The following is a 12,576-nucleotide window of genomic DNA, read 5'->3' on the forward strand; positions in this document are numbered from 1 at the left end:
GAAAGAAGTCAGTCAGAGAAAGAAAAGCATCTCTTGATCACACACATGGATGAAACCAAATTAACAAAATTAACTGAAGAATGGAGTGGATCCAGAGACAGGGAAGCATGGAAGAGAGTGCAGAATCTCAGATGGAACTCGAGGGAGGGTAAAAAACAAAGAGAGAGAGAGAGAGAGAATAAACACCCTTGGCTGAAGATTAAAGAAACACAAACACACTCACACATACATACCAAACAAAGCCACTGAGCATTTTCTTCAGTTCTCTGGCAGCAACAAGAAAGCTCTAGCTTGCTGTGTTCTGGGTTGGCTCTAAATTTATTTGTAAATCTGTCTTCAGTCAACTCTGTCCCTGTAAATGCTGACACCCCTCCATGTAACTCGAGGGCAGCTTTCTTTCAGAGGGGCATGCAGAGATTGCCCAGACACTAAGAAGCAGAGCCTCTGAGAGCAGCCATAACCACTAGCCCCGCCCTGTTGATACCCTGGGACCCGCCCCGCCCAAGCCCTACAGGGAGGCTTTTGCTGGATAGCCTAAGGCAGAGGCTAGATTAGGACCTCCCTAGAGATCCAGGAGCCAGGAAACCCAGAGGTCAGAGTGGGACCATCCAGTTTGCAGCTCCATGGAACCGTAAAGGACACACTCAGGGGGCAGTCTCAGGGAGCACCAAAGCCCCACTGAAGCAAGTCTTGCCCGGGAGGGGTGTCTCCAGCACAGAAGTTCTCCAACTGCAGACACAGCAGATTCTCATAGCCAATTGGACTGGAGGTCAATTCCTCCCAGTGATACCTACAACAATCAAGGCTTAACTGCAACAAGACTGTGCACAAAGACCACAAGAGGGTGCACCAAGAGTAACCTCCCCAGGTAATTGGGGAGGCTGAACCACGGGGCCCTAGAGGATACTTAGCGCAGAAAACCACTTTATCAACAAAGGGAAGCATATAAAATGCGGAGACAAAGAAAAAGGACACAAATGACAGAAAAGGAGGAAAGCAAACTACTGGATATAGAGTTCAAAACCCCACTTTTAAGGCTTTTCAAGAATTTTCTAGAAACTGCTGATAAATATAGTGAGATCCTCAAGAAATCTAATGAGACCCTCGAGGGTGTGATAAAGGACCACCTAGAAATTAAGCATGCACTGAGTGAAATAGAGAATAATATACAGAATCCCAACAACAGACCAGAGGATCGCAAGAATCAAGTCAACAATTTGAAATACTAAGAAGCAAAAAACACCCAACTGGAAAAGCAAAATGAAAAAAAGAATCCAAAAATACGAAGATAGTGTAAGGAGCCTCTGGGACAGCTTCAAGTGCACCAACATCCCAATTATAGGGGTGCCAGAAGAAGAGAGAGAGCAAGATATTGAAAACCTATTTGAAGAAATAATGACAGAAAACTTACCCTACCTGGTGAAAGAAATAGACTTACAAGTCCAGGAAGCACAAAGAACCCCAAACAAAAGGAATCCAAAGAGGACCACACCAAGACACATCATCATTAAAATGCCAAGAGCAAAAGACAAAGAAAGAATCTTAAAAGCAGCAAGAGAAACAAAGTCAGTTACCTACAAGGGAGCACCCATATGACTGTCAGCTGATTTCTCAACTGAAACTTTGCAGGCGAGAAGAGACTGGCAAGAAATATTCAAAGTGATGGATACCTAGAACCTACAACCAAGACTACTTTATCCAGCAAAGCTGTCATTCAGAATTGAAGGTCAGATAAAGAGCTTCACAGATAAGAAAAAGCTAAAGGAGTTCACCACCACCAAACCAGTATTATATGAAATGCTGAAAGGTATCCTTTAAGAAGAGGAAGAAGAAAAAGTTAATGATACAAATTATGAACAACAAATACACATCTATCAACAAGTGAATCTGAAAATCAAGTGAATAATCTGATGAACACTATGAACTGGTGATTATAATAGAATTAGGGGCATAGAAAGGGAGTGGAATGACTATTCTTGGGGGGGAAAGGAGTGAGGGGGATGCGGGAAGAGACTGGAAAATCATTTGAAGGTCAAACTGAGGCAAGAAAATCATCGCAGTGCGTGGGATCACAGCATGACACCCAACATGTGGGTGAAGGTACAGAGACCAGCCCAAATTACCCAGGTATCATGTGGGTCAAACTCTTTTCCGGGATCAAAGGGGAGGCAGACGAACAGCAGCTTACTCTGAAAGAAGGTTTCCCTAGAGAAACCACTGCAGCTGAGAAATGATGGCGTTCCCCTGAACACAGGGAGGCCAAGGGTTAGTACTCAGAGGTGTAAAGGGAATGGTTGGAAAGGCCTAACTGAAACCATGGAAATAGGAGTTGCAGCTGAACCACTGTGGTACTCATACTATACCTGCTCCAGTGAGGGCTGCACATCATTGGTAGAGACTGTGTCTGATGCTGCAGAAAATAATGGTTAAAAATCCAGCCCTGACCTAACTGGTTTGGGTCAGTGGATAGAGCAGCGACCTGTAGACTGAAGGGTCCCAGGTTCGATTCTGGTCAAGGGCATGTACCCTGGTTGAAGGCACATCCCCAGTGGGAGGTGTGCAGGAGGCAGCTGATCGATGTTTCTCTCTCATCGATATTTCTAACTCTCTATCCCTCTTCCTTCCTCTCTGTAAAAAAACCAATAAAATATACTTAAAAAAATCCAGCCCTTGAATCTGACACTTGTCTGTGGTGTAAATTTGGAGAGCTGACTTCATTTCTCAGATACTGATGTTTTTCAGCAATATGATAGGAGTTTCTAGTTGTCCAGGTTGTTGTGAGAATTAAGAGAAAATGCTCAAAAATCTAACCCTGGAACCCTGGCAACAAGTACTCACCTTGTTTCTTGTATTGATCTTGGAAGGCCAGAGTAAGCGCCATCAATCATCTGCATGTCACATTCAGCCACCTGAGACTCAGGGAGCTCTAGTGAGTCTGCTGGAGATTCCCAGATGGTGCCCACCACAATGACAACTGAGTGCCCACAGCACCTGCCTCCCTGCAGGAGTCAGTGGCTTTTTGTAGGTCCCATTTCTTATTAAAATGCACCCAAAGACAAAGGTGCTTGTGGGCATCAGGGGAGTGAGAAGTGCCTACCTGAGAATGTCTCAACAGGGAGAGGCTGGAGTTGCAAGGAGACTGAGACTGAGAAAAATCAATGCTGAGAGAGAATCACTGATCAGCTGCCTCCTGTATGCCCCACACTGGGGATGAAGCCAGGACACAGGCATCCTCCTTGACTGTGAATGGAACCATGACCTCCTCATTCATGGGTCCCTATGGAACCACTGAGCCATGCCAGCTGTCTTCTCAACAATCGTGTTCCTATCTCTTGCTCCCTCCCCTTTGTTCTATGAAAGCAATGAAAATGTTTGTTAAAATCAATTAAAATATTTATTTAAAAAATATTAACAAGTATTATTCTAATACGAAAAAAGAAACAAACCGCATAAGACTTTTGAGAAAAGGCTCACCAAAAATTCTTACAAAAAATACAATCAGCTCGGAACCAAGATGGCGGCATAGGTAAACACCTGAGACTGCTGCCTCACACAACCACTTCAAAAATACAACTAAAAGACGGAATAGACATCACCCAGAACCACAGGAAAGCTGGCTGAGGAGAGGCTCTTCAACTAGAAGGAAAGAGAACAGCAAACCGAGGCTCAGAAGAGGCGCAGTGTGGAAAATACAAAGGTACCCAGGTGCGTGCGAAAGCGGGCTGGTGGCTGAGGGCGCGGTTGCCGTTTTCGGTCGGGAGTGAGTCTCAGACTCTGGGCTCCAGATCCGGGCGAGTCTCTAGGGACTCAGACTCAGACGGGAGAAGCGGAATTGTCCGGCATAAGTTGGAATCTGAGGGCAGCTTTCTCTCCGAGGTTGGCAGCGGCGGCCGGGGTTCTGAGAAGCAGAGCCTCTGGGAACCGGACTGAGAGTGGCCATAACTGCTCCCTCCGCCCGCCCCGTTGAGCCCGCCCCGCCCCGCCCAAGCCCTGCGCACAGCCATTTGCCCGATAGCCTCAGGCAAAGGCTAGATTAGCACCTCCCCAGAGGACCGAAGTTTTCCACATAGCTGTTTCTCACAGCCAGTCAGCCTGGTGGTCAAATCCCTCTAGTATTAACTACAGCAATCAGGGCTTAACTACAACAAGTCTGCGTACAGAGACCACTGGGGGGTGTACCAAGAAAGCGTAAAAAATGCGGAGACAAAGAAACAGGACAAAACTATCAAGGGAGGATATTGAGTTCAGAACCACACTTTTGAGGTCTCTCAAGAGGCTTCTAGAGTCTCTCGATAAACTTGATGAGATGTACACGAAATCTAATGAGACCCTCGATGGTGTGATAAAGAACCATCTAGAAAGTAAGCATACACTGACTGAAATAAAGAATATTATACAGACTCCCAACAGCAGACCAGAGGAGGGCAAGAATCAAGTCAAAGATTTGAAATGCAAAGAAGCGAGAAACACCCAACCAGAAAAGCAAAATGAAAAAAGAACCCAAAAATACGAAGATAGTGTAAGGAGCCTCTGGGACAACTTCAAACGTACCAACATCAGAATTATAGGGGTACCAGAAGATGAAAGAGAGCAAGATATTGAAAACCTATTTGAAGAAATAATGACAGAAAACTTCCCTCACCTGGTGAAAGAAATAGACTTACAGGTCCAGGAAGCGCAGAGAACCCCAAACAAATGGAATCCAAAGAGGACCACACCAAGACACATCATCATTAAAATGCCAAGAGCAAAAGACAAAGAGAGAATCTTAAAAGCAGCAAGAGAAAGAAACTCAGTTACCTACAAGGGAATACCCATACGACTGTCAGCTGATTTCTCAACAGAAACTTTGCAGGCCAGAAGGGAGTGGCAAGAAATATTCAAAGTGATGAATGCCAAGAACCTACAACCAAGATTACTTTATCCAGCAAAGCTATCATTCAGAATTGAAGGTCAGATAAAGAGCTTCACAGATAAGGAAAAGCTAAAGGAGTTCATCACCACTAAACCAGTATTATACGAAATGCTGAAAGGTATCCTTTAAGAAGAGGAAGAAGAAAAAGGTAAAGATACAAATAGTGAACAACAAACATGCATCTATCAACAAGTGAATCTAAGAATCAAGTGAATAAATAATCTGATGTACAGAATGAACTGGTGATTATAATGAATCAGGGACATGGAAAGGGAATGGACAGACTATTCTTGGGGGGGGAAAGGTGAATGGAAGATGCGGGAAGAGACTGGACAAAAATCGTGCACCTATGGATGAGGACAGTGGGTGGGGAGTGAGGGCGGAGGGTGGAGTGGGAACTGGAAGGAGGGGAGTTATGGGGGGGGGGAAGAGGAACAAATGTAATCTGAACAATAAAGATTTATTTAAAAAAAAATACAATCAAACAACAGTGAGGTAGAATCACAAAATTACAGAATATCTTTAAAGTACAGGCCTGGTCCCCGACTTTCTTGCACACAGAGGGCAGCCTTCATCCCGGGCTGTGCCCCTTTTGCACCCCGAAGCCCTGGGAAGATGTCTGATTGACAAAGGTAAATAACACTTAAATCCATATGAAGAATTATACAAAAATGTTTGTACCAGCTTTATTAGAAATAACCAAATATTTATTAAAATGGACACATGATGGTGATATATTCAAAGATAAGAATATCTACCAGGGCCCTAGTCGGTTTGTCTCTGGATAGAGCATAGGCCTACAGACCGAAGGGTCCAGATTTGATTCCAGCAAAGGCATGTACCTTGGTTCAAGACGCCTTCCTAGCCCGGGCTCTAGTCCAGGCTCATGCAGGAGGCAACCAATAGATGTGTTTCTTTCACATCGATGTTTCTGTCTTTCCCTCTCTCTTCCACTCTCCAAAAAAAATCAATGAAGAAATATCCTCTGGTGAGGATTAACAACAACAAAAAGAATATTTATAAAAAAGATGACTTACTAATGTATCTTTAATAAATGTCAAAGAATTTATGAAATATAAATTAAAGCAGGAAAAACTTAGAAGAAGCAAAGGTAAGTACTAAAATGGAATGTAAATTCCTGGTTACCAGGAAAGCTGTGAAGAACAGGGACAGATTAAACGAGGTCATGAAACAACTACACAGTCATAGATATGATCAGTATTATGAGTAGAACTAGTGGCCTAGGGCACGAAATTCATGCACATTAAAAGGGAATTAATTGCACTAACCAGTTTAGCTCAGTGGATAGAGCATCGGCCTATGGACTCAAGGGTCCAGGGTTCCATTCCGGTCAAGGGCATGTCCCTGGGTTGCGGGTACATTCCCAGTGGGGAGTGTGCAAGAGGCAACTGATAGATGTTTTTCACTCATTGATGTTTCTAACTCTATCCCTCTCCCATCCTCTCTGTAAAAAAATCAATAAAATATATATATATATTTTAAAAAGGGAATTTATTAGAAAACTGGCCACCTGTCAATTCTGTGAGGAAAGTGGCTCCCTCCTCTCTCCTGTCAAGGTCCGGGATGCAGGAGAACGGGCTTCATGGCTGTCAGGCCACTGAGAGCAAGCTATCCAAGAGCGGATTTTGTGAGGAATGGGGGCTCCCTCCTTTCTACTGTCTGGGTCTGGTTTGAAGGTCAGCCATACCCCCGGTTAAGCCAGACCCAGAGTTCTACCATGCTGTGTTCTCCACTTCAGCAATCCAGGACTGACTGCATCTGGGTGCTCCTGGTGCTCTGAGGGTGGGTTCTTCCCTCAGGCCACACGGGAAACAGCTGGCGAGGGTGCAGACCTTGGCAAAACGACCCAGGATTCAGTGGGTCCACGCTCCTAGGACGGGTTCCTGCCTCAAACACCGCCCTCACTGGAAATAGCTCCAGGAAACAGCTTGAAGGAGGGCGCAGCCGTTGCCAAAACCACCCCTGCAGGACTAACTTCCTTCAGCTTGGTCAAGCTTCTGGCTTGATGTTGCACCCAAACAGCTCCAGGAGGGTGCAGCCCTTGGCAAAGCGACCCTGGATTCAGTGGGTCCATGCTCCGTGGGCGGGTTCCTGCCTCAAACCCCGCCCTCACCGGAAATAGCTGCGGGGAGGGAGCAGCCATCGCCAAGACAACCCCTGCAGGACTGACTTCCTTCTGCTTGGTCGGGATTCTGATGGTCGTGATAAACACCACCCATGGTTTTTATAGAAGTAGATGATGGTTTCAGTTTCATGCACATGTCAAGATTTATAAAACAGTATCCTTAACACATATAATTTACGCATTACTGCTGTTATAAAATGGCTAAAGATAAAAAGAAATGTACATTCACCTATTTTGTACCAACAGGTTTTTCAACTCTATATTCAATCCACATTCTTATGCCCTCTGGGCAAGTCTCATTTCAGTGACAGAAAATGTAACAAACAATGAAGTACTTTCACACAAACCAGTGGTCGGCAAACCCAGTAGTCAACGGAACCAAATATCAACAGTACTTCTTCAAAATAGACTCGCCCAGGCCAAAAGCTGACTTCTGTGCATGGGCCGCAAAGTTTCAATCGCACTGTATGCGCACGCCCGCGAATGGTATTTTGCGGAACAGTCACACTCAAGGGGCCAAAGAGCCGCAGTTTGCCGACCACAGAACCAAACCGAAAATGCTGGCTGGCTCATGGAAGCCACATCTCTGAATTCAAGACACCCTTTGTTTTCCTCTTAGTTTTGCTGCCAGAGCACCAATGGCTCTGATGGGAACATCTGAGAAGCTACAGGAAGACACAAAACATCTTGATTGTAATCAAGGACAAAGACTGCTTCACAGAAGAAAAACATACCAGATGTTCCTCAGATCTGTGTACACACGGCTCCTATAGTCTTTTCCTCAAAAACATTTCTTGGTGCAGGTTTAGATGAAGACCATTCCATCTAATGGGCTGCAGTCTGGTCCAACAGGAATTAAGTCACTGCAATGGTCCTGAAACCAGTGCCCATCACCCATGCAATTGTAGGCATTATGGCACATGGCCCTCTGCAAGACCTGGACAGGAGGTTCCCTTCAAATGTCTTAGCATTCCTTGAAAACAAGAAAAGCATTCAAGCTGCTAGAAAACATACCTGAGGTTGTCACAGCTACACGCTCTTCGGAGTGGTCTCTGTGTCTCAAGGCATCCAGCTTCACATGAGGACTAGAGAGACTACAGTGTTTCCTGGGAAATTATGGGCAGCAGTGCAAATTTGGCAAAAACTGCTGAGCTAATTTCTGCACCATAGTATTCCCCCAAAGACAAAAATGTTTGAGACCCCATATAAGTTTTTCACATCATCATGCTTGGAGAGCCCATATCTCCTTATAAACTAACCTATGGAGTCAATTGAACACCCAACATTAAAGAAGTCTTAGGGAAAAACATTATTTTGCAAAGAAAGAGCCGTGAGACTGGCATTTCTTTCATTGGTTACTTAGGCACTCATTGGCATTTACAGAAATACTGTCCCTGAAAATGGCAGGTCCTCTGCAAGATTATGTTTACTGGGGCCAACAGTAATCAGTCCTATGTGGCAAATCAGGACAGAGAAACAAGTAACACAAAGGGCCCAGGTATTCCTCATTTTCTTCAACAAATTAGACAACAGAATTAGCTTCCCTGGGCCCATGAGGATGGTGATTGAGGCCATCTGTAGGGGCCTTTATAAGTGGTTCAGGTGAAACATCTTCAACAACTGAAATATGCAATGACACAGACCTGGCATGACAGCTTTGTATGTTTAACAGTCCAACATAGATACATACGGTTACAACATACAAACAAGAAAACAGAAGAGCAAAAATAGTTGCGGGTACGTTACATGATATAGGTGATTAAATGTATGCGCTAAACAGACTAATGAGACTTCACATATTTTCTTATACAATTGTTAAGTCCTAACTAAGAAACTACATTTTCAACACATCTGAGAAACTTTTCACATTTGAACTCTTTTGTGCAAAGCGAATTTACAAATTGGACAGAAAGATATCTCATATTAATTACACTCATTAGGACTTTCTCTTGTGTGAACTCTCTGATGACAATGAGGGTGAGAGTCAGTTGTAAAAGACTGTCCACATTCACTGCATTTATAAGCAATTTCTCCTGTATGAATTCTGATGACAGCGAAGGTTGGTGCTACTGGTATAAAATTTCCCAAAGTCACTGCATTTATAAGGCTTTTCTCTTGTATGAACTTAGATGACATTGGAGACCATTGCGACCTGCAAAATATTTCTCACCTTCACTACATTAATAAGGCTTTTATCCAGTGTGAACTCTCTGATGACTGTGAAGGTTGAACTTAGTGGTAAAAGATTTCCCACATTCACTGCATTTATAAGGCTTTTCTCCTGTATGAACTCTCTGATGATGACCAAGATTACGGTTGGTGATAAAAGACTTCCCACATTCTCTGCATTTAAAAGGCTTTTCTCCCGTATGAACTCTCTGATGAGTACAAAGGTCAGTCTTACTGGTATAAGATTTCCCACATTCAGTGCATTTATAAGGCTTTTCTCCAGTGTGAACTCTCTGAATGTGAATGCGAAGGTGGCCCTTAGTGGTAAAAGATTTCCCACATTCACTGCATTTATAAGGCTTTTCTCCTGTATGAACTCTCTGATGACGACAAAGATCACTGCTGGTGATAAAAGACTTCCCACATTCACTACAGTGATAACGCTTTTCTCCAGTGTGAACTCTCTGATGACAGCGAAGCTGGGCCTTACTGGTAAAAGATTTCCCACATTCACTGCATTTATAAGGCTTTTCTCCTGTATGAACTCTCTGATGAGTACAAAGGTCAGTCTTACTGGTATAAGATTTCCCACATTCAGTGCATTTATAAGGCTTATCTCCTGTGTGAACTCCCTGATGACAATGAAGTTGAAACTTAGTGGTAAAAGATTTCCCACATTCAGTGCATTTAAAAGGCTTTTCTCCAGTGTGAAGTCTCTGATGTCTCTGAAGGTGGGCCTTCGTGGCAAAAGATTTCCCACATTCACTGCATTTATAAGGCTTTTCTCCTGTGTGAACTCTCTGATGACTGTGAAGGTGGGCTTTAGTGGCAAAAGATTTCCCACATTCACTGCATTTATAAGGCTTTTCTCCTGTGTGAACTCTCTGATGACTGTGAAGGTAGGCCTTAGTGGCAAAAGATTTCCCACATTCACTGCATTTATACGGCTTTTCTCCTGTATGAAGTATCTGATGACAACTCAGTTTACTGCTGGTGATAAAAGATTTCCCACATTCACTGCAGTGATAAGGTCTCTCTGCACTGTGCACTCTATAATGATGACGTAAAAGTTTAGTCCTATAGGTGTAAGCTTTCCCACATTCACTACATATATAAGGCTTTTCTCCAGTGTGAAAGTTCTGAAGACCATGAAGGTTATTGCTCCTGGTAAAAGATTTTCCCTGCTCATTGTACTCATAAGGCCTTTCTGCTGTGAGCACTCTCTGATCATAATGGAGGGCACTGCTATTGGTAAAAGATTTTCCACATTCACTGCGCTCATAAGGCCTTTCATTAGTGTGCAAAGCTTCATGATCACCTAGGCTGTTACTGTTGCTAAAAGCTTTCCCATATTCACTGCACTGATAAGGCCTTTCTGCAGTGTCACTTCGCTGTAGGTAATACAAGCTAGAAAACTTGGTAAAATATTTCCCACATTCAGAGCACACAAAACATTGACTTCCAGCATTGAAATCTTTTTCCTGAATAAACGTGTGGGTGCAGGTAATGTTTTTCTTATATTCTTTTCTGGTGTAATAATTTTTTGTCCTTTGAAATGTCATCCCCTGTGTCAAAATAGCATTTGGACTGTCCCTGCCCTTTAGGTGGAGATGTCCTGATTCAGTAAGGACACCCTGCCCAACCTCTACCGATGAGAAATGATTCTGGGACACGTTGAAATTGCAGCTGTTTGCAAGGGAGATCCTGTCCACACCTCTAATGAAAGTCTCTCTCACATGATGTTGCTGGTGAAATTTTACAGTGAAATAAAACCGTTTTGCACATGCCCCACACCTCAACAGTATCTGTACGTGGTGTGTTCCCTGCAGCTCCATCACGTGGAAAATGTTTCCCAAGACTAGTCCACAACTCTCACAGGGGTGGCTCTTCTGGGAAGACAAGGCTAACGTGGGATTCGTTTCCTGTGACACTCTTACAGAAACATTCTGTTCAGTCGCTGCCTCCACATTCTCTGCTCCACAGCAGCAACCTGAGCAAAAGGAAACACTGGTGAAGTATGTGTCGATCCCATCAAAACAAAATATCTTCACCACGAATGTTTATCTGTCATGACTAGGCATGATGCCATAGAAAGATTTTAAGGACCAGTGAGGTATCCTGTGAGGAAATTGCTGTTATACATATCGTGGCCCCAAAAGTTAGTCGATGATGTAAAACAAACCAATAGAGGGACAGAAGCACAGGACGGGATACAAAGAACAGAGGAAGTTCCCAAACCAATGGCTTCTATTTGGACCTTACATGCTGGCCATGTGAGTCTGTGTAGAATAATTTAAAGCTGCTCAAAGTCATAAAAATTAACTGTATTAGAGCACATGACGTTCAACATCCATGTAATAACATGTGTGCACTTCAAGGTGCTGCAGGCAGGGACCAACGTTGGCCCACAGTAAAGAGAGACCAGTAAAAGAGGCAGACGTGCAAAGTCCAGAGAGGTGAACGTTATCTGTGGGCTGGGAATCCAAGAAAGGATCACTTTAGAACTGAGAAGTTGGCAAAATAAAAACAATTAGTACAAACACACATTAATTGGGTGAGGAATGGGCAACCGTAAGAAAACACTGGATTTCTAGCTATGACTATAACAAAGGCCAGCAGAGAATTCCTCCCCAAAGACCCTTCTCCTAGGCAAGACCGCCTGTGGGTCCACTGTGTCATTAATAAAGACCTGTTTTGCCCTAACGGGTTTGGCTCAGTGGATAGAGCATCGGCCTTTGAACTCAAGGGTCCCAGGTTTTATTCTGGTCAAGGGCATGTACCTTGGTTGCGGGCACTTCCCTAGTCGGGCCTGTGCAGGAGGCAGCTGATTGATGTTTCCCTCTCGTGGATGTTTCTAACTCTCTATCCCTCTCCCTTCCCCTCTGTAAAACAATCAATAAAATACATTTAAAAATCAATAATGTTATGTTTCTTCTGTGATGCAAAAATGATTCTTCCCCTTAAATCCCATTTGAGCCATTGCACGTGATAAATGATGCAAATCTGCAAAGATAAACAACAAAGTTGGATGGTCAACACTGTGGTAGAACAAAGGACAAATGAGATCGCAGACAAAAGACCTATGTGAGCGATAGCCGGCTTGGCTAAGTGGATGGAGTGTCTGCCTGTGTACTGAAGATTCCTAGGTTCCATTCTTGGGAGGGACACGTGCCTGGGTTGCAGGCTTCATCTCCAGGAGGGGGTGTGCAGGAGGCAGCCAATCAATTATTCTCTCTCATCATTGATTTTTCTATCCCTCTCTCCCTCTCCCTTCCTCTATGAAATCAATAAAAATATATTTTAAAAAAAAGACCTATGGGAGTGACATCAGCAAGACGGCAGGATC

The 12,576-nt window shown here is 43.8% G+C and overlaps 1 protein-coding gene across 1 annotated transcript; it reads right to left on the reverse strand.

Annotated features, from left to right (window-relative positions):
• Positions 1-9,253: 9,253 nt before the first annotated feature.
• On the reverse strand, positions 9,254-10,698 carry LOC111823163 (zinc finger protein 665-like). Its single transcript, XM_023743751.1, has 2 exons — positions 10,666-10,698; positions 9,254-10,621 (listed from the first exon to the last, which is right to left on the reverse strand). The coding sequence occupies exons 1-2, from the start codon at positions 10,696-10,698 to the stop codon at positions 9,254-9,256; spliced, it is 1,401 nt and encodes a 466-aa protein (XP_023599519.1).
• Between the last annotated feature and the right edge of the window lie 1,878 nt (positions 10,699-12,576).

The sequence above is a fragment of the Myotis lucifugus genome, unplaced genomic scaffold (assembly GCF_000147115.1).
Source record: "Myotis lucifugus unplaced genomic scaffold, Myoluc2.0 scaffold_412, whole genome shotgun sequence".
Classification (NCBI taxonomy): domain Eukaryota; kingdom Metazoa; phylum Chordata; class Mammalia; order Chiroptera; family Vespertilionidae; genus Myotis; species Myotis lucifugus.